This window comes from Gigantopelta aegis, chromosome 8 (assembly GCF_016097555.1).
Source record: "Gigantopelta aegis isolate Gae_Host chromosome 8, Gae_host_genome, whole genome shotgun sequence".
NCBI lineage: Eukaryota > Metazoa > Mollusca > Gastropoda > Neomphalida > Peltospiridae > Gigantopelta > Gigantopelta aegis.
The window spans coordinates 36,672,871-36,695,745 of record NC_054706.1 but is presented as its reverse complement, the minus strand read 5'-3'; the positions used below and the strand labels follow the sequence as shown (position 1 = coordinate 36,695,745).

General features: G+C 40.6%; 1 protein-coding gene across 1 annotated transcript; it reads right to left on the bottom strand.

Annotated features, from left to right (window-relative positions):
• Positions 1-1,332: 1,332 nt before the first annotated feature.
• LOC121379645 (sodium-dependent phosphate transport protein 2B-like) lies at positions 1,333-19,163 on the bottom strand. Its single transcript, XM_041508292.1, has 9 exons — positions 19,150-19,163; positions 18,683-18,832; positions 14,932-15,060; positions 12,891-13,143; positions 11,546-11,553; positions 11,060-11,307; positions 6,760-6,847; positions 5,326-5,412; positions 1,333-2,629 (listed from the first exon to the last, which is right to left on the bottom strand). The coding sequence occupies exons 2-9, from the start codon at positions 18,828-18,830 to the stop codon at positions 1,701-1,703; spliced, it is 1,890 nt and encodes a 629-aa protein (XP_041364226.1). The 5' UTR covers positions 18,831-18,832; positions 19,150-19,163; the 3' UTR covers positions 1,333-1,700.
• Between the last annotated feature and the right edge of the window lie 3,712 nt (positions 19,164-22,875).

The following is a 22,875-nucleotide window of genomic DNA, read 5'->3' as shown; positions in this document are numbered from 1 at the left end:
GTGGTATTAACTGCTCTATCAAAAGTTGGGTGCACCTCGAACCTTGACTCAGCCGGATATTATTTGGTTTAGTACTACCTATAATGGTCTCTAAAATACCTTCACATATATTAGCACTGCAATTATGATGTAAATGGAACAGTGTGTGCTGAAAGACCCAGCGAAAACTCAGTAGTAGGTTTTTTAATAAGGAATACAGTTGCATCCTCGGACTAAAGAAACCGAGATACGCGATATCCATAATACTGACAACACCTATGACCCATTTCATGGTTTACCCTACATTTAGCCAACACGTTTCTAAAACATCCCTTACTGCAAATTTTGGTAAAATCTTCTCCACAGTCCTAAACAAAAGACTTGTAAACAAAACAATTATATAGGACAACCAATCTGGTTTTAGAAAAGGAAGAAGAACAATAGATAGATAATCTGTTTATTCTAAAAACCATTACAAACAAATATATTTCCTCAAAAAACTCCAACTATATTTAGTTTTTATATATTTAAAAAATGACAGTATATGGCACATAGTATATTAGTAAAACGTTTACCATCTAATATTGGTGGAAAGTTCTATAAAATTATTAAATCAACAATAAATAACAAAACAAGTGTAAAGTAAACCACAACAGAACAAGTCCCCCCCCCCCCCCCCCCATCTAATATAGGTTTAAAACAAGTAGACAATTTAAGTCGTACCTTTTATAATATTTTCCGTAACGACTTGTTCTTCCTACCAGGCATATTCTGCCCTGTTCCTATACATGTAAATAAAATATCACACTTGCTTTGGCCCGATGACCTTGTAGTAATCTCGGAAACGGCAACAGGTCTCCAAAAATCTCGACACACTAGGAGAGCATGATAAACGCTGACACCTCCAAATAAACATTTAAAAATCCAACACAGTGATCATCCAAATAGGTAGACAGGTCAATATTCCTAATTTTACATTAAACTCGGAAAAATGAAAAAAATACATCTGAATACTTTAGATACCTTAGATGCACGATGAATTATCAAGAAAACTTCACATCTACCAGAACAACACTTTATATTGGTTATACAAAAATAATTTTAGGTAACCCATTTCCTTTTTGCGTAACCTGTTATGTCCATGTAAATGATGTCCTATATTTAATGCGCGAACGAAAGATAGGTTATAAAAAAATATATATATTTGTATGAGTGACGCGCGAACGAAATGGTCGTTATCGCAGCTTCCAGATGCTTGAAGCTTTGTTAGATTCCTTTTTTATATTTATTACTTTCTGTTTGATAGTAAAAAATTAACCCCCCCCCCCCCCCCACACACACACACACAAAAAGACGTTTTAGAGTTGAATAACGGATGAAGTATGCAATGCAAATTTTTTTCACAATACCAGTTTCTTATGTTGTGTATTGATGGTAAAAGGTTTATTTGGATACTAGTATATGGCTTACTTTTAAAATGACGTGTCATACAAAACTTAATACAAAAAGGCTATACCACTGAAAAGCTTCTCAACATCGAAAAAAAGACTGATGCTTTTGTGTAATATTTCAATATTCTGCGTTTTCTACTTTTCCCGCTATTAAACTTCTAACAATGGGACCTTTTTAGTCACCCGGCATTTATCAGAATATGTTTTCATTGCGTTAAAGGTGATTTTATACCTGATGTATGTCCCCATGACTGGTACCCGAATATCATTTTATAAGACTGTTATTTCTAAGTTGAAACATTCATTATCATGTCCTGGTGTGACGTCACGTCTCATCTCCAGATCATTCTCCATTGTTTTTATTTTTCCATTGTCTTTCTTGCCGACAGCTTTGCGAAATCTATGTTGCATACTGACTATTTTCTCATCGTAAGGTTGGAGAGACCTAAGCCAAACAGGAAGTCCCGTGTTTTCCCACGTTCGTAGTCGTGTTGGAAGACAAGAGTTGGCTTTTCTTTGCAAGACGTTGACGATCACCACAAAGATGACGACGGCAAGGACGGGACAGCCGACACCGACCACGACCTCCCAGCCGGCAACAGACAAACCAAGCACAGTGACGGGGAATACAATGAAAACAAACATCACGTACACGACGGCAAACCACCTGTACTCCGCCACAACTCCTCCTAGGGTTTTGGCTATGCCAATGGGGATCTTTCGCATAAACGGAAGAGTGTACCAAAGCAGAACACCGGAAATATTAAAGAACAAATGGCAGAAAGCGATACGTAACGAGTTCTGGATTCCTGCGCCATCCGAAGCCAAAGCTGCTAGGATGCTCGTTGCCGTGGTGCCGATGTTGGCTCCAAGGGCGAGAGGGAAAACCCGGTCTATGTGGATGACGCCAAGTCCGACAAGGGGGGTCAAGGTCGACGTTAAAATAGAGCTGCTCTGCACCAAAAATGTCAGGCCCGCACCAATCAAGATGGCAAAGTAACCGGTCAAGAATTTGGCGTACCCTGGAAAATCTGCGTTGACGACCCTTTTAATAATGCTGGCAATGGATCCATGTAACAACGAATGGAGGATTTTCACAATGAGGATAAGGCATACAGCCAGCATTACCAGAGCGACAAACAAGATGATCAACCCAACATCCGTCTCACTTAGCTCAGTGTGGGAGAACAGATGATCGCCTAAAAAACGAAACCAATATGGGCTGTTAGGCTAGTACTACACAGTTCTCAACTATGCTCAACAATAAAGGCTAATATAGACTGGATGTGGCGCGTGCGTGCGGTCCGGGTAAAAAAACAACAACCCCGTAATACATTGGTTTCATTGAGAGTTTGTAGACTGGCTTCGTACGTCTGCAAAACGCATTTGGCCAGCCGTGCAATGAAATAATCGTATATGGATTTTATGCCCAAAACGCAAGTCGTATACACATCAGTCGTACCGCATGCATGTGCAGCATCCAGGCTATATGTGAGATTTAAGAAGCTATATTTGCGTATATAGTTCATTTAATGTTTAGTGAGCACGAATAGTAATAACGCGAGCGGCCACCATACCAAAGCTGTTTTGGTAATACAGTTAGAGTTGGGGAAAACGTTTTTATCATAATCTCATTGAGTACATGAACTCTGTGAAAGTGTATAATATTACAGAACAATCACTTTACTTTTAGTACTAAATTTTAATTTGAGTTTTGTGCCATTAAGGTTCAAGAATGCTTCCCTAGGCACACATTTTGGCTGTATGTCCAGGACAGTGCATTAATAGTGTGTGGTTAGTGAGAAAGAAGTCGACGTTGCCACACATCCCCCAGTTATAGGAACCGGCATTAGGCTTGATCACTATTCCGCCAAGTACGGTAAGATACTATAGTCCATCACATCCTCTTACAAAAATGCTTTTTGTTAATAATTTCAGTTTGATTTGACGTAAGAAGAAAAGTAAAAGTGTTTTTTAAAAATGGTGTGCACTTTAAACAACAATCGATTCAGAAATAAATAACTTGTTGTAAATTCCATAGTTTATCAAAAGGCGTTCCCAGTGGGACGGACTATAACTTATGCGCATTTGGTTGACTTGATAGTCACAATTACACCAAACGTCGTATGAGACTGATTGTTTCCTAAGGTAACTATTGGCAACCTAGCCCGAGTACTGCGATTGTAAGAGAGCAAGACGGACATTTGGACAGTTATGACGCTCTCATGCAAGACGGACATTTGGACAGTTCACGAGAGTGTCATAACTGTCCAACTGTCCGTCTTCCATCAGAGCGTCATAACTGTCCAACTGTCCGTCTTGCACGAGAGTGTCATAACTGTCCAAATGTCCGTCTTGCACGAGAGTGTCAGAACTGTGCAAATGTCCGTCTTGCAAGAGAATGTCATAATTGTCCAAATGTCCGTCTTGCACGAGAGTGTCATAACTGTCCAAATGTCCGTCTTCCATCAGAGCGTCATAACTGTCCAAATGTCCGTCTTGCACGAGAGCGTCATAACTGTCCAAATGTCCATCTTGAACGAGAGCGTCATAACTGTCCAAATGTCCGTCTTGCACGAGAGCGTCATAACTGTCCAATTGTCCGTCTTGCACGAGAGTGTCATAACTGTCCAAATGTCCGTCTTCCATCAGAGCGTCATAACTGTCCAAATGTCCGTCTTGCACGAGAGCGTCATAATTGTCCAAATGTCCATCTTGAACGAGAGCGTCATAACTGTCCAAATGTCCGTCTTGCACGAGAGCGTCATAACTGTCCAATTGTCCGTCTTGCACGAGAGCGTCATAACTGTCCAAATGACCGTCTTGCACGAAAGCGTCATAACTGTCCAAATGTCCGTCTTACACGAGAGCGTCATAACTGTCCAATTGTCCGTCTTACATGAGAGCGTCATAACTGTCCAAATGTCCGTCTTGTACGAGAGCGTCATAACTGTCCAAATTTCCGTCTTACACGAGAGCGTCATAACTGTCCAATTGTCCGTCTTGCACGAGAGCGTCATAACTGTCCAAATGTCCGTCTTGCACGAGAGTGTCAGAACTGTGCAAATGTCCGTCTTACACGAGAGCGTCATAACTGTCCAAATGTCCGTCTTGTACGAGAGCGTCATAACTGTCCAAATGTCCGTCTTGTACGAGAGCGTCATAAATGTCAAAATTTCCATCTTACACGAGAGCGTCATAACTGTCCAAATGTTCGTCTTCCATGAGAGCGTCATAACTGTCCAAATGTCCGTCTTGCACGAGAGCGTCATAACTGTCCAAATGTCCGTCTTGCACGAGAGCGTCATAACTGTCCAAATGTCCGTCTTGCACGAGAGTGTCGTAACTGTCCAAATGTCCGTCTTGCACGAGAGTGTCGTAACTGTCCAAATGTCCGTCTTGCACGAGAGTGTCAGAACTGTCCAAATGTCCGTCTTGCACGAGAGTGTCGTAACTGTCCAAATGTCCGTCTTGCACGAGAGTGTCAGAACTGTGCAAATGTCCGTCTTGCACGAGAATGTCATAATTGTCCAAATGTCCGTCTTGCACGAGAGTGTCATAACTGTCCAAATGTTCGTCTTCCATCAGAGCGTCATAACTGTCCAAATGTCTGTCTTGCACGAGAGTGTCAGAACTGTGCAAATGTCCGTCTTGCACGAGGGCGTCATAACTGTCCAAATTTCCGTCTTGCACGAGAGCGTCATAACTGTCCAAATGTCCGTCTTGCACGAGAGTGTCATATCTGTCCGTCTTGCTCTCTTACGGTCAGAGTACTCAGGCTATTACCTGCTCTAATGGTACATAGCCAAACGTCACTCTCTGGTCAAAATTAGCAAAATCATTTTCAGGTTTGTTTACATTTGGCTGGTGCGTGGTAAAATATTCACCGACTTACATTTCTGTTCGCACCTGTATAGTGGAAGATCGTCACTGAAAGAAGTATTGACCTTCGTTAATGCAGTTGTTGTCAGCGTGTCATTATCTGCAAAGATTTAGCAGACAATAGTATTAATAGGAGGTGAATGACAAGAACATCTTTAGTAACGAAACAAAACATACAGCAGTATTCAGTATTCACGACCGTAGATGGTGTAAAAGAGGTATGTGTGTGTGTGTGTGTGTGTGTGTGTGTGTTGTGGGCGCGCGCGTGCGTGTGTGTTTATAATAATGTTGTACTACTCTTCAATGCAAGGGTTGAATTTAATTCACTCGGTAGAGCGCTCTTCTGAGGTGCTTGCGTCGTAGCATGAATTGGTATGCCAAAAGGCATGGTATGTACTGTTCTGCCGCTATGGGAGTTCACATAAAAGAGCATATGCTGCTACTACAATAATGCATCGGGATTTTATGTGTCAGAATTATGAAACGTTTGACACCCAACACCAGATGATTAATTAATTAATTAATTAATGTGCACTAATTGTGTCTTTACCAAAATCGTATACACTATTTTAACGCCTAACCCGATGACTCAGTGGTTTTAAATGTTTTAAAATGCAAGCAAGTGAATACTTCAGTTAATGACCGTTCCGCCCGTGGTAAATAGCAACGAAGAATTCTGGAAAAGTTTTATTTAACGACGCACTCAACACATTTTATTTACGGTCATATGGCGTCAGACATATGGTTAAGGACCACACAGATAATGGAAGAGGAAAGCCGCTGTCGACACTTCATTGCATACTCTTTTCATTGAGCAGCAAGGGATCTTTTATATGCGCCATCCCACAGACAGGATAGTACATACCGCATCCTTTGTTACACCAGTTGTGTAGCACTGGCTGGAACGAGAAATAGCCCAATGGGCCCACCGACGGGAATCGATCCTAGATCGATCGCGCATCAGGCGAGCGCCGTACCACTTAGCTACGTCCCGCCCCACCCCTACTGGCAATGAAAGAAAGAAAGGAATGTTTTATTTAACGACGCACTCAACACATTTTATTTACGGTTATATGGCGTCAGACATATGGTTAAGGACCACACAGATTTTTTTAGAGGAAACCCGCTGTCGCCACATAGGCTACTCTTTTACGACAGGCAGCAAGGGATCTTTTATTTGCGCTTCCCACAGGCAGGATAGCACAAACCATGGCCTTTGTTGAACCAGTTATGGATCACTGGTCGGTGCAAGTGGTTTACACCTACCCATTGAGCCTTGCGGAGCACTCACTCAGGGTTTGGAGTCGGTATCTGGATTAAAAATTCCATGCCTCGACTGGGATCCGAACCCAGTACCTACCAGCCTGTAGACCGATGGCCTGCCACGACGCCACCGAGGCCGGTTACTAGCAATGAAATCACGACCATAAGTAGGCCTATGGTTTACCTATAGGAATCTTTTTACAGCAGAATTTGATGAGGCTGCCCGTTACATTATCTCCTTTGGCGATTCGAGTTATGACGTTCAAATCTAACTGCAATACAAATAATATTAACTTAAGAGCTGTTCCACAAATAGGGTTGCACGATCGAAAGACCGGAATTGTGAATGATTAACCAGCCACAAGTTGTGCGGGAAATCCTATTATCAGTCTTATTTATTTGTAATTAGTAATATATATATATATATTAAAAACATAAATTCCAATGACTCGTACTATTTATTACTTGTATAAGAAATCAATTAATCCACCCCAATAGACCTCTTTCACATTCCACTGCGCATGTGCCCATTGCGGGGTAACTTGAGGACACAAATCGCGAACTCACGCGAGATCTCGCAAAAATAGACCTGTGGACAAGTTGGGGGTGGGGTGGGGGGGGGGGGGGGGGGGGGGGGGAGCATAGACAATGGGAAGGCCACGCAATAGGAATGTGAATATCTCCATGATATATTAATTATTCTATCAGTAAGGAACCCGAAAATTCTGTCGACATCCAACAAGACTTATTGGAGACATTTGTGAATTATTGCTTATCACAAAATAAAAAAATATTTGGTTGTTAACTCCTGACAAACCATCGGTTCGGATTCGTATGCAATAAATATCAGATATAGGCTGAAATAATATTAATGTGTGCGCGCGTGTATGTATGCAGATATTTATTGTATTTAACATGATTTAAATATTTATATAGCATTATACAGATAAATACATTCAGGATTCTTGTCGGGATTTCTTTTCACCAAGTTATTTAAAATTTTGTTCGGTATTTGGAATAAAATTAAACGATACATATGAAATTTGAGCTATGGTATATAAAATTTAGAATCAAGCCCGTAGGAACGATATCTGGAGTTGGGAAAGGGGAGGGAGCACAATCTGTGTGTGTGTGTGGGGGGGGGGGGGGGGGGGGGGGGCAAAAGCCATATTTTAAACCGGGTCTATAAAAGTGGGGCTATAGTCTCCCCTCCGACGTCTCGGTTGCTACCGACCTAAGAATGGTCAGAAATGTAACTGCATTGCATATACAGCTATTTAAATTCGAAGCAAGATTATTTAACCTAAGAAAGATGTAAGTTTTATTTAGCCTATAACATATTTGACTAGCCGACAGCTTGATAATATAGCTACAAACTCAGGATGGTCTCTTTATTATAAACTCATGAGGGTTTATTATGCGCAGTCATAAGGTACCAGTCATAAGATACTTCGTTTGAATGTTTGAAACAAACATATTAAGTACCATGTCAGGCCCGTAGCCGGGGGGGGGGGGGGGGGGGGGGGGGGGGGGGGTGGGTATCGGACAATCCCCCCAGACAGGATTGAGTTCCGCTCAAATGAAAAAAAAATCGGATTTTACATATAAAAGTCCTTGTCCCCAAATGACCGGGATAACGTAGCAAGAACGTCTGTCTGAGGTTCCATTTGTTGAAGGTTCGATCCTCCTCAGTGGGCCCGTTTGATTATTTCCCGTCCCAACCAAAGATCCATCAAAGGACGTCGTGTATGCTATCCTGATTGTGGGATGTGAGAAGTATGCCATGTATCATTTATTATAAATACACTGGTACGACTGAAAACAAACGGTTTCTTGTCGTGGCTCTGTGACCAGTCCATTTTACATGCATACCACAACTTAATGTAACTTGTTAACGTATATTTCGCAACAAAAGTTTGTGTATTATTCTCGAGTGTAACCGGCGTCATCTCATTGTTTGGCAAGGGGTTGTATATACATGTACATATATATATATATCTGGGGAAACATTCCCCCCCCCCCCCCCCCCCCCCCCCCCCCCCCGTCTATGGCTCCGCGCTATCGGCGCTCGCGTTTGATGAGTTCCGTTTACATGAAATTTCGATCCCCCCCACCCCGCTAATCATTAATCATGCTGGCTACGGGCCTGAAGTTACATACAATATTCATAAGTTAGATCAAATTAGGATCGTATCGGGTTGCATGGGCTACCAATTTGGAAAAGTTGCTGAACTTTGTTATGTATAATCATGTACGTTATAAAATCGTGTGATACTTGAATACCATATTGATATATAGGACTTCTCCCTATGCTTGTAAATGTGTATCAAAGTACTGATGGTATCGCTAACGATCTCGACCAATGTTCTCAGGTACAAAATACAAAATACAAAGTAGTAACCAAACACTATTGTACATACAGATATATGTTTACTTCAAAATGATCTTCATGTAAAGAAGAAGATGTCATCTTCTAAATTCTCCAAAACAAACAACGCAAACAGCCGCGTTTACTCGGTTTCTGACGTCATGCGAAGTTGTAGGTTTGACAGCTCATATATGTTTTAAAACTTCGTAAATATCAGCTATTATTTCAAGTGAAGTTGTATGTATCTGATATAAATGATAGTGAAAATAAAATAATAAATAAAATAAGATAAATAAATCAGTTTTAAAGGGACATTCCCGAGTTTGCTGCATTGTAAGACGTTTCCGACTAACAAAATAGTTCTACGATTAAACTTTCATATTAAATATATTTTCTTGTTTAGAATATCAGTGTCTGTATATTCAATGTGTTTCTGATCGTCTTAATATTTGTAAGAAGCCCAAACTGGATTTCGTCTTTAAATAATTTCGTACGTACGAAAAAAAATGTTTTAGGAAATAAAGTGAAATTTAACCTAGTACAAATATTAGAACAATCAGAAACACATTTAATATACAGCCACTAATATTTTATATGCAGAAAAATATATTTGATATGTAATTACACTCGTTAAAAAGTCTATGTTAATCGATAACATCTTAAAACTTGCAGCAAACTCAGGAATGTCCCTTTAATGAAACAATAATGGGAAAATTGAGCTGTGATAAAGGTCTATGTGAGTTAGGGATTTTGTTGGGGTTTTTGTAGGGGGAAGGAGAGGCATATTTTATTAAATTTTAAATACTGATACATGTGGAGAATTAAACATCACTGGTAAATCCCAATCTAATTAAAATTAGCTCCTCTATTACATGTGGATCTAACAGCAGCGCGTTGGAGCTCATGTCCAGTTGACCTTTCATTCGACCAATCAAAACCTTACTTGCAAAATCATGCCATTGACTTGAAAAGAATTTGAAAACATTCGAGATTATGCCGAGGGTATACGAAATGATTCGGGTGAATTACGAAGTATGCCGGAAACTAATTTCAATATAAAATTCGTTTCAAGACGAAAAAACAAACAAAAAACGTGATGGTATAGACATAAAATCTGTTTATGCTAGTATACAATCCAGAGTTTATTACTGCACTTTTCCCCCTGTTTTTTCAATGTTGAAATAGACCAACAAGTTCGCCTATTGCACAAATAGTCTCGACCGATATTTTTAGAATTTGTATGCTCCCGAATAACGTTATAAAAGGCGAAGTGTAATTGGTCGATATTTAAATTGTTATTTATAGATGAAATGTCACCTGGACATGGGAGTCCATGCAATGCTAGTGAGACCAGTAGAGCTAATTTTAATCAGATTGTGGTAAATCCGCGTGAATAATTCTATAATTCTAATTGTCAAAAGTAGCAAACACATTCCACTAAAGTTAATTTTATTGTATGAATCTTTTAATTTTGCGCTGTTAAAATACCCTTGACAGGCGGCTCCAGAGACTTCGTCTAAGTTAATGTTTCACTGCTTTTGGTCTTAAACCATTCCGATGTAAACTTTAGTAGACCGTTTCTCGCAGCCATTTTAACATCTTATACGAAATATGTACGTTAGTCGCTAGAGATTCACAGCTCCTACGAAGCTACTCACGACGCTCATGACAACTGTCGATCATGCCCCCCAATTTGTATATAGCCTCGATACCGTCCAATTCGGCAAGGGGCGGTACTCTTCGCGCACATGCGCAATGGGAATGTGAAAGAGGTCTATTCCCGTCATCCTACAAAATTCACCCATAGTATGATTTTCCTTCTCTGAAGAAACCCCACCTGAAAAAATATTTATGTGGATCTTTTAACTTGATAAGATATAAAACTATATAATTAGAAACTAGGAGAGAGAGAGAGAGACAGAGAGAGAGAGAGAGAGAGAGAGAGAGAGAGAGAGAGAGAGAGAGAGAGAGAGAGAGAGAGAGAGAGAGAGAGAGAGAGAGAGAGAGAGATAGAGAGAGTGGGGGGAGGGGGTAGGTATTGAAATTTGTAACATACTTGAATTATCTTTTTCGTAAACGGTTTGGTAATTGTTTTTAACATCTCAGGATTTTGTACATCGGGGTCATTTTCAATGTTTGCCACCAGAACTCCAGAAAGATAGTACAAGTAACCAGTAGCGACCTCTAGCGGCAAAAACACCATCATGGTGAGCCAGTTGAACATGTCGTGGATGTTGGCAGCGGCGAAAGCTCGCCGAAAGGTGGTTCTGTCACTGGCTTGACTTAGCGAAACTAACAGGTTGGTGATGGTGGTCCCGATATTGGCACCCATGACGATTGGTATAGAAAGCCTTACCGTCAGTACTGAAAATATACGAAACTAAACTAAAAATAAACTACCTATTGTTGTCACAAAATTGGCACCCATGATGATTGGTAAACAAAGTCTTACTGTCAGTACTGAAAATATACAAAACTAAAAACTAAAACTAATTGGCACCCATGATGATTGGTACAGAAAGCGTTACCGTCAGTGCTGAAAATATACGTAACTGAACTTAAACTAATTGACACCCATGATGATTGGTACTAAAAGCGTTACCTTCAGTACTGAAAATACACGTAACTGAACTAAAACTAAGCTATGGTTGTCCCGATATTGGCACCTATTATGATTAGTAATCAAAGTTTTATTGTCAGTATTAAAAACATACGAAATGGGCTAAACTGAACTTTCCAAAGGAAATATACGAAACTAAAATAAACTGAGTCTTCTATCATCTTCTAACATCTTAAGTGCAAACTGATAATAAAACACTTATTTTAATTATTCGTTAAAATCGAGTAATTATGTATAATATCTTAGTATACCAGACATTATAAATGATTTCTGATATGTTCGGCAATTATACAGAGTATTAGTGTTATCGTTCTTAGCGTCGGATAAAAGTCAACGTTAATACTAAAGATACTAATGCTATCGTTTGCGTTTGTATTAAAGCCGCACACCCTAGTTCCATCCAGCGAAAATAAATTATAATTTGGTTAATCTACAAATCTGTAACACACGTTTTTATCAAATGGAGTGAAAAAGCAGGTTTTATATCGATAAATACCATGGGAATCCCCATGTCCCAATTGCTTGAAATAATTTTGAAAGTTAGTATTCTGATGTCACCGGTAGATGTCGCTCGAAGCACAACAATGCCTACGTCACGACAAATTTCACAGACTTGGGGTGCGTTCGTTTCACCTCTCCTGGACATGTTCCAACTGTTCTGTCCCGGTTGTATCCCCTCTCCAGATATCGTAAGACTTAGCAAAATTATTGGTTTTAAGGGTTTGTAACGTTTTGTATTGAGATACTTACTTGTCTGAACTTTATTGTTACTGAAAATGTTCATGAACTGTGAAGAAAAATCTCACAAATGAACAACAACAAATCGGATGTTGATTGCGCGAACCGTGCACGAGAAAACAAACCGAACCAAAATGATAACGGTCACGTGATATACCAACGTCTGTGACATTGAAATGGAAATATCCCCTTTAAAAATAGATTGGACCTCGCTTGCTTAACGGTTTTTTCTCGACAGCACGTCTTGTGAAAAAATGCATTTCGTGGTTTTACAAACATCAGGATTACCAAAAAGCACTTCAGGTGAATGGAAATGTGTATTGTAAATAATAAAATGTAAGTAAAGTGCAATTTTATTTGTGAAAAATGGGGTTTAATAGCGAAAAACAACGCCGTAATGGTTAACAAATAGCCGTAACTAGGGTGTGTCCCTTTAAGATGTAATACATTTATTATCTTCTTTATTTAGGTGATAATGGGTTTGTTTGTATGCACACATACCCCCCCCCCCCCCCCCCCCCCCCCACACACACACACACACACACACGCGGGGCATTAAACACATCATTGCTGTTAGCCGAGTCCTCACGGAACAAATAACAACCAATCAGTTAAAAGATAACAAATACGAGGACGGCCGATGATAAACGCTTGACAACCACTTATCGAGAATATGACGTGGGAATTGGTAAACGTACGATCAGCAGAAACCATGGACACAACAATGGACGTGGACGTCGATGAACTCTGAACTAATATAGTCGCCAGCACTCCGATTGTAACTCCTGCAATCGGATTGGTCAGCAGTTCCACGTCACTCAGGGCCTTTCCGGCTGCCTTTCCTGCAGAAAAAAAGAAGAAGAAAAAAGAGAGACAATTTTGAAAAATAGTTTACATACAGTAACCGGTGGACTAATTAAAGGCTAGAGTATGTAAAACAAAAGAAGAAGAAGAATGGGGGAAAAGGTTGTGCTAAATGTGTATTATATTTGTAAGGATAATGAACACATAATAACAATGAAATAAAAATATATTATAAATGTTGCCTATGTTTCTGTTCTCCTGTATGAACAACCAGTGGCCCACAATTGGTTCATCAAAGGCCGTGGTATGTGCTGTCCTGTCTGTGGGAAAGTGCATATAAAAGACCCCTGGCTGCTTATCGGAAAGAGTAGCCTATGTGGCTGCAGCGGGTTTCCTCTAAAGAAATATGTCAGAATGACCATATGTTTGACATCCAATAGCCGACGATAAGATAAAAATCAATGTGCTCTAAAGGCGTCTTTAAATAAAACAAACTTTGTTTTTCCTCTATGAAATGCTTGGATCAGACTGCCAACTGCTTCTACGACTTTTACGACAGTCCAGGGCCCAATTACACAAAACATCGTAAGCCTAGTAAACGTAAACCTAGGACTAAACCACAATTTTCATTACTATTATAGTACAACAAATATATAGTTAAAAGTACACGTATTTCATTTTCTTTTGTCCTTAAAATGTCCCATCTTCTGTAATGATGTAAATTTCTTCGTGAAATAGATGCCAAACACTTGTAAATGTATGCCTGGTACAACTGCTAGTCGCAGACGTAAACTTACGATGTTTTGTGAAAGAGGCCCCAGATGAGTTGTGAATGCACTCAGACTAACAACTGGGCGTCGCATTGAGTTGTAGTGCGCGCTCAACTAGCAACAAATGTCAGACCCGATTAAAAAATTTTAATCGGATACAACGGCCGTCGTAGAAGTCGTAAGAGCGCTCAGACTAGCAACTGGACCGTTTTGAAGTCGTGACAGCAGAACTTTGGCCAACCTTTGCAGGCAGCTGGCAGTCTGATCCTAGCATTAGGCCTAGTCTCCAACTCTCTATATCTGGCTTTGTGGTTTTAGCTTTCCGTCTTTACCTTTCTCACTATCTCCATTTTTCTTTTATGGTTTTGTTTGCTTGCTTTGTTTTACTGTACTACCAAGAAGCTTACATTAACCATTCAAGCCGGCCTCGGTGGCGTCGTGGCAGGCCATCGGTCTACAGGCTGGTAGGTACTGGGCTCGGATCCCAGTCGAGGCATGGAATTTTTAATCGAGATACCGACTCCAAACCCTGAGTGGGTGCTCCGCAAGGCTCAATGGGTAGGTGTAAACCACTTGCACCGACCAGTGATCCATAACTGGTTCAACAAAGGCCATGGTTTGTGCTATCCTGCCTGTGGGAAGCGCAAATAAAAGATCCCTTGCTGCCTGTCGTAAAAGAGTAGCCTATGTGGCGACAGCGGGTTTCCTCTAAAAAAATATGTGTGGTCCTTAACCATATGTCTGACGCCATATAACCGTAATTAAAATGTGTTGAGTGCGTCGTTAAATAAAACACTTCTTTCTTTCCATTCAACAACAGTAAAGATTTGTAGATGACCGTAAGAAGATGGAGTCCAGTGGCGGATCCAGAAAATCCATTGGGGGTGGGCTCCAGTGACATGAGGTGGAATGCCAAGGGGGAGGTTTGGAGGGAGATCGTACAAAAAAGAGAACATTAATATAATATAATAAAATTATAACTATCGCAAAATTTAAGGGGGGGGGGGGGCGGGCCCTTAGATCCCCCTCTAGATCCGCCTCTGGAGTCAGACGTACCTCCCAAAAGCCGGAACGCGGAGCTCAGGAAGTCGAGTGAACAGATGAACATGTAGAGAAATCCTAACACGAGCATGACACGGACTACAACCCACAGAACGCGTTTTAACGTCCCACATGCACTCAGCTCTGAAAATATAATTTAAAAAACTCAACCACGATGAACATGAACGCATTTAAACTTAAAAGATATCATCACAATGTCCACCCTCCAAATTATTCATTAACTTTTGTTTGGAAATGTGAGAATTATACCTTCAATAATATATTCATAAAAATATACTAGAAGAATTTTGTTTTGTTTTGGAAAAATATTTATTTGTCGCGTTCAGTTGAGACGAACACTTCATAACGTTATGCCAGTCGGATGTTTCCGACACGTTTACTATCTTCGTGCAACTCATCTGTCATTGACAGCTCTATTCAGAGGATGTTGTATACTCACCGATTTCACAAGAGTTGTTTTCTCACTCCTGTCATTTAAGTATTTAGGTGGGGTTTTATTTTTTAATTATTATTTTTAAATACAAAATTAAATTGGTAATTAAAAATTTAGTTTGCATACAAATGTAAAAGAATAGTAGTAATACCCCCACTATAGGGTATATCGATTTCACTATTGCATCATCCAAGATGGCCGCCAATCTGCGTAGTAAGGGGATGATGCCATACTGACGTCACTAGGCCCCGCCTCTAGAAGGGTGTGTACACATTTATTTTAAGAACTGACTGATGCAATGCTGACGTCACTAGGCCCCGCCCCCAGAAGGGTGTGGACACGTTTATTTTAAGAATTGGTGTAATATTGACGTCACTCTGACAGTGTACATTCCAGTTTTTGTTTTAAGAACCGATGTAATGCTCAATACATTAGTTTGTACAAATGTGTATTTGAAGACAAAGATTACTGAAAAGACATATGCTAATTAATATTCCCCACCCATTTTTTTTCACTCTTACTGTGTACATTCCAGTTTTTATTTTAAGAAACGATGTAGCAATTCAAGTGGTGGTGGTGGTGGTGGTGGTGTTGGTGGTGGTGGCGGCGGCGGTGGTGGTGATGGCGGCGGTGGTGGCGGTGGTGGTGGCGGTGGTGGCAGTGGTGGTGGTGGTGGTGGATGACTGGTGTTTAGATGTCGCACCATGGCATCCCTCCTGGAAAATATATTTTTACACTCAGGACACGAGCTCTGATACATTGTGACAGCGCCGCAATCTCACTCAAATTGAAATGGCGATGTCCGACTTCCGTGGCTCCTTTTATACAGTTTAAAATTGCCTCTGTCGTTTCGAGGCGTTACGCTTGTATCCCCCACCACTTTGTTGTTGTTGATTATGTTGCCTTTGGCGTTTGAGTTGAGCTTTAGCCTGTTCCACCACCTGTTGCGTGGGACATGTCATAATGACGGGAAGGTTGTTGTGTGACTCTTCGGGCTTCTTATTCTTCCTGTAATCTTTGTCGTACAGTTCCAAGAAACTATCCACGTCCATCCTTTCACCCGTCCGAGGAGAAATCATACATTTGCCTTGAGCTTGCAACTGATAATAGCGAGTCCATTTCTCGGTGTCGGGAACGTACAGTGTGTAGTTCATGGTTTGAAATGAAGTGTCACGACGACGGATCCGGCGATAAATGAAGCAGGGTGTCCCGTGGGGCTCTTTATATAGACGTGAATGACATCGCTGTTTTCTACTCTGACTGGTAGATAATGATAGTGTGGAAACGCAAAAGAGAGCTCTTGCTGTATATGTCACGACACTCGCTTCTCTTGCTGACGTCCCAGTTTTCAAAGGCAATCTTATGTGTATTTGCCGATCATATTTCAAATAAATAAATATGTACGTTAGGGGCACACCGCTCTCACATCCTCTCCCTGCCCTATCCGCCCCCTTCCCTACATCCAACACTGTGTATATATTTGTATATATATTATCGCCATCGAGATGTGTGTTATATGTCTTTTCAGTAATCTTTGTCTTCAAATACACATTTGTACAAAATAATGTATTGAGCATTACATCGGTTCTTAAAACAAAAACTGGAATGTACACTGTAAGAGTGACATCAATATTACACCAATTCTTAAAATAAATGTGTCCACACCCTTCTGGGGGCGGGGCCTAGTGACGTCAGCATTGCATCAGTACATGTACACACCCCTCTGGGGGGCGGGGCCCAATCTGCGTAGTAAGGGGATATTGATGTTTCACATCCCAACATTACTTTTTCTTCTTCTCTGGGATACTGGTATTCAATGTTGAGTGTGATGTCTTTAATAAGCTACTATAAGGGGGTGGGGGTGGGGTATTAATTAACATATGTCTTTTTTAGTAATCATTGTCTTCAAATACGCATTTAGACAAAATACTGTATTGAACATTACATCGTTTCTTAAAATAAAAACTGGAATGTACACAGTAAGAGTGAAAAAAAATGGGTGGGGAATATTAATTAGCATATGTCTTTTCAGTAATCTTTGTCTTCAAATACACATTTGGACAAAATACTGTATTGAGCATTACATCGGTTCTTAAAACAAAAACAGGAATGTACACTGTCGGAGTGACATCAATATTACACCAATTCTTAAAATAAACGTGTCCACACCCTTCTGGGGGGCGGGGCCTAGTGACGTGAGCATTGCATCACTCAGTTCTTAAAATAAATGTATACACACCCTTCTAGAGGCGGGGCCTAGTGACGTCAGTATGGCATCATCCCCTTACTACGCAGATTGGCGGCCATCTTGGATGATGCAATAGTGAAATCGATATACCCTATAGTGGGGGTATTACTACTAATAATTGCTAATGGTTTTGTGAGAGAAAACGAATGGCATTGCTTTGTCAGTTTGTTTAACCTAACAAGGTGACTTTTACTTTATTTTCATTATCGTAAGAAATTACTCTGGTTGGAAGTCATCAACGTACTGGACCGGCCTCGGTGGCGTCGTGGTTAGGCCATCGGTCTACAGGCTGGTAGGTACTGGGTTCGGATCCCAGTCGAGGCATGGGATTTTTAATCCAGATACCGACTCCAAACCCTGAGTGAGTGCTCCGCAAGGCTCAATGGGTAGGTGTAAACCACTTGCACCGACCAGTGATCCATAACTGGTTCAACAAAGGCCATGGTTTGTGCTATCCTGCCTGTGGGACGCGCAAATAAAAGATCCCTTGCTGCTAATCGGAAAGAGTAGCCCATGTAGTGGCGACAGCGGGTTTCCTCTCAAAATCTGTGTGGTCCTTAACCATATGTCTGACGTCATATAACCGTAAATAAAATATGTTAAATGCGTCGTTAAATAAAACATTTCTTTCTTTCTTTCTGTCAACGTACTGTGGTACGACATGACCAGGATATAAAGTGACATTAGTATGTAATGATAAAATCTGATGCGAAATGACCGTGGTACGAAAGTACTGTTGATACCTTGTTGGAATACTAATATATTTGACGTAGATTGTTTTTGGTCACCCATAATTCTCGAGGAAGTCACTGCACTGTCTACGCCGACTGTCAGCACATTACAATTTCAATATTCCCGCGTTAATTGTTCAAAGATTACGGGTGGAATATATTAATTTGTAATTATTTATCGCAAATAATATAAATGTTAAAATAGAAAATTAAGACACTTGGAACAATGATAATGTTTAGTCAAATTTAAAGTCAAGCTAAATGTTTTAAAATCCTAGTCCAGACTACAGCATACATGGATGGCATCGGTCAAGGGTAGAGGTGCAGACTTACCTGACCACGGCTGACTATTCGCAATTTCCGCTGTCAGACTCCAGGGGTCTTCTTCTTTACGGGTTACTTCCGCTTCTACAAATGAGTTTGTAGAAACTGTCGTATCGTCGAATACCGAATTTGCGTTGGATCGCTGGTTTGACATCATAACTATTTGGAAAGCCATTATAATTACTATTAAAAATAACAATAACCACACATATACACTTCTTCCAGTAAACACTTAATTTGCAGTAGAGTACGTATAATACATTCTGGGGTTTTATTTATGATTATTATTTTTTTTTTTTTTAAATCTTCATTTACATTTATTATTTTCATCTGAATTATCTTTTACCATAAACATGAAATTAGTTTAAATGCCATCAAAACATTTATTTTTAACTTTTAGATGCAGTTATATAATTTAATTATGTAAAGACCACCACAATACTAGTATTATATTCGACACAACAGTGTGATCTTACCTGGTTTCGTATGCTCTGGACTTCAGATGCCACAAACACCCAAGGACGATTTTATAGTCGTCTGCTTCTAGATGGGCGGGGCTTGTCGCGGTTCAATTTACAACTGTCAAGTCTTCACTTCTGGCTCACTTGTGCTTTCTGATCGGTCACAGTATTGAAAAACAATCACATTGTAAATTCCGAGGAAATAAGTTAAGAGCAATCATCATAGACGTACGGCCTCCCATTTTTGTAGGGGTGGGGGCAGGCTGACTTTTGCCCGAATTAAACGAAAATGCCCGAACCTGGATAACATTTATTCATAATTAGTATTACTACCAAACAGCTATATAGAGTTGCAAACGGATCACTACGCAGTTTTACGTGGACTACAACTAAGTTTGAATGTAGAATGATGGAAATAATGGTTAAAATGTCTCAAGTTAGCTCATTTTGCCTGAATCTGTGTATCATTTTTGCCCGAATTTGAGGTTTTGCTCCAGCACTAGGGGAACAGTAACCCCCCACCCCCACCCCACATACATACCTTCCTCGTACGCTTATGGCAATCAGTGGCGGAATGATAAGGGAACTTTGGGGGAGGTTTGGAGGGGGATCGTAAGAAATGTATAAATTAATATATAATAAAATTACAGCTGTCACAAAATGTAGGGCACCCCGCTAGATCCGCCTCTGGCAATCATGGTTTTCTGTGCATGAATGGGAACAATATGCCTGAAGCACAAACGATTTTAACATCAGCGTTGCCTCCGAACTTCATTGTTCCACGTCCATTTTAAATACATGATGGCTTCCATCTGCCATTCACGTGACCGGTAGAGCGGTTGCCTGAGGTGTGATGGGTCGCGTAATCGATCGCCTACTATGGACTCGAGTTTTCCCCCCGTACGAACCGCTGCTCCACGACTGGTACATCAAATACCGTGGTATGTACTGTCCTGTTTGTGGGGGTGGGGTTGGAGAAAGTACATTTAAAGATACATTTCTGTTTTACTAGTATAGTAGCCATTATCCATGTGACCGAGTATCGAAATACTAGTAACCACATGTTATGCACCCAAATAGCTGTAATTAGTGCTGATGTGTTGGTAAACATCTATTCCTTTCCTTTCCCCACTAACTAGTGTGTCATCTAGCCCTGTCTTATTTACATGTTGGGTCAGGGCTAGAGATTACTCCATGTAACAGATTGTCAATTTTTGACAACCAAATGGACGCCAAGGAATGTGTCAGAAAACTCCCATCTGTTTTCTTAAACCTCTACTACTCTAGCGACGTGGTTAAACAAAACAAACTTTACTCATGACATTAAACTAACATACCGGCATCGGTGGCGTCGTGGCAGGCCATCGGTCTACAGGCTGGTAGGTACTGGGTTCGGATCCCAGTCGAGGCATGGGATTTTTAATCCAGATACCGACTCCAAACCCTGAGTGAGTGCTCCGCAAGGCTCAATGGGTAGGTGTAAACCACTTGCACCGACCAGTGATCCATAACTGGTTCAACAAAGGCCATGGTTTGTGCTATCCTGCCTGTGGGAAGTGCAAATAAAAGATCCCTTGCTGCCAATCGGAAGAGTAGCCCATGTAATGGCGACAGCGGGTTTCCTCTCAAAATCTGTGTGGTCCTGAACCATATGTCTGACGCCATATAACCGTAAATAAAATGTGTTGAGTGCGTCGTTAAATAAAACACTTCTTTCTTTCTTTCTTTCTTTAAACTAACATGTTATTGACTTCAAAGCTACCAGAAGAAACCCAACATCTCTATTTGAAAGCAGCTGTGTTTGGGATAAGGGTGACGGTTTTCTTCTTCTTGTGTTTGTACTAGTCAAAAGCAGAAACGTTTAATGTTATGAGTGAGGTTCGAGACGTAGCCCAGTGGTAAAGCGTTCGCTTGATGCGCGGTCGGTCTGGGATAGATCCCCGTCGGTGAGCCCATTGGGCTATTTCTTGCTCCAGCCAGTGTACCACGACTGGTATATCAAAGACCGTCGTATGTGTTATCCTGTCTGTGGAATGATGCATATAAAAGATCCCTTGCTGCTAATCGAAAAGAGTAGCCCATGAAGTGGCGACAGCGGGTTTCCTCTCTCGATATATGTGTGGTCTTAACCATATGTCCGACGCCATATAACCGTAAATAAAATGTGTTTAGTGCGTCGTTAAATAAAACATTTCCTTTGTTGAAGTGAACCTATCTAGCCCTATTCTCTCTTATCTAGCCCTATTCTCTCTTATCTAGCCCTATTCTCTCTCATCTAACCTTAGTCTCTCTTATCTAGCCCTAGTCTCTCTTATCTAGCCCTAGTGTCTCTTATCTAGCCCTATTCTCTCTTATCTAGCCTTAGTCTCTCTTATCTAGCCCTAGTCTCTCTTATCTAGCCCTATTCTCTCTTATCTAGCCTTAGTCTCTCTTATCTAGCCCTATTCTCTCTTATCTAGCCCTATTCTCTCTTATCTAGCCTTAGTCTCTCTTATCTAGCCCTAGTCTCTCTTATCTAGCCCTAGTCTCTCTTATCTAGCCCTATTCTCTCTTATCTAGCCTTAGTCTCTCTTATCTAGCCATATTCTCTCTTATCTAGCCCTATTCTCTCTTATCTAGCCCTATTCTCTCTTATCTAGCCCTAGTCTCTCTTATCTAGCCATATTCTCTCTAATCTAGCCCTATTCTCACATATAAACAGAACAGGAGTAGAGGACACTCGAGCTATTTCCCTACGTGACCATCTAATCTATTACACTGCACCGGCCTCAGTGGCGTTGTGGTTAAGCCATCGAACTAAAGGCTGGTAGGTACATGGTTCGCAGGCCGTTACCGGCTCCCACATAGAGCACGTTTTAACGACTAAGACCACTACACCCTCTTCTCTCTCACTAACCACTAACAACTAACCCACTGTCCTGAACAGACAGCCCAGATAGCTGAGGTGTGTGCCCAGGACAGCGTGTTTGAACCTTAATTGGATATGAGCACGAAAATAAGTTGAAATGAAATGAAAATCAAACAGCACTATACTTTATTAAAACAAAACTCAATGTGCTCTAGCGGTGTCGTTAAACAATACAAACTTTAACTTTTTATTCAAAGTTCTATGTTCATCTGTCCCAGACAGACATATTGGAAAGGGGTCTGGAGGTGGGCACAATCTCTAGTGATGGGCCAAAGTCGCTACTGAGGTGTACAAGCCTATTAAATAAATATATATTTAGAGAATAACTAACGAGCTACGAGGAATTACGGAATATCTGTCCCGAGTTAATTAATGTTGTAAACCCGAGCCTCTGGCGATGGTTTTACAGCATTAATTCACGAGGGACAGATAATCCGTAATTCCTCGTAGTGAGTTGGTTATTCTCTTTATTACCCATTGTCAGTCTTTAACGATTTTAAAAGTATATTTACGTTCTCGCTGCTGTAACAACTAAGAAGCTCTACCAGCCATAACAATATATTCATACGCGCCGTTACCGGTGCACACCCAACAGTATCCACCAAAGAATAGTTCCAAAAAAACCCAGTCAAAATAATAAAATAAAAACATTTTTAAACATTTGTACATATATTTTTATTTTTAATTCCGTAAATGTTCGTATCGTAAAAAAATATTTGAAGTTCGTAGTAATAGTTTGACCGATGAATGGAATCATGAATGAACAAAAAGTAGTCCCGGCAGTATGTAATTGCCAATAAAATCTTGTCTTTTTAAAGCCAGCCAATCAGTGA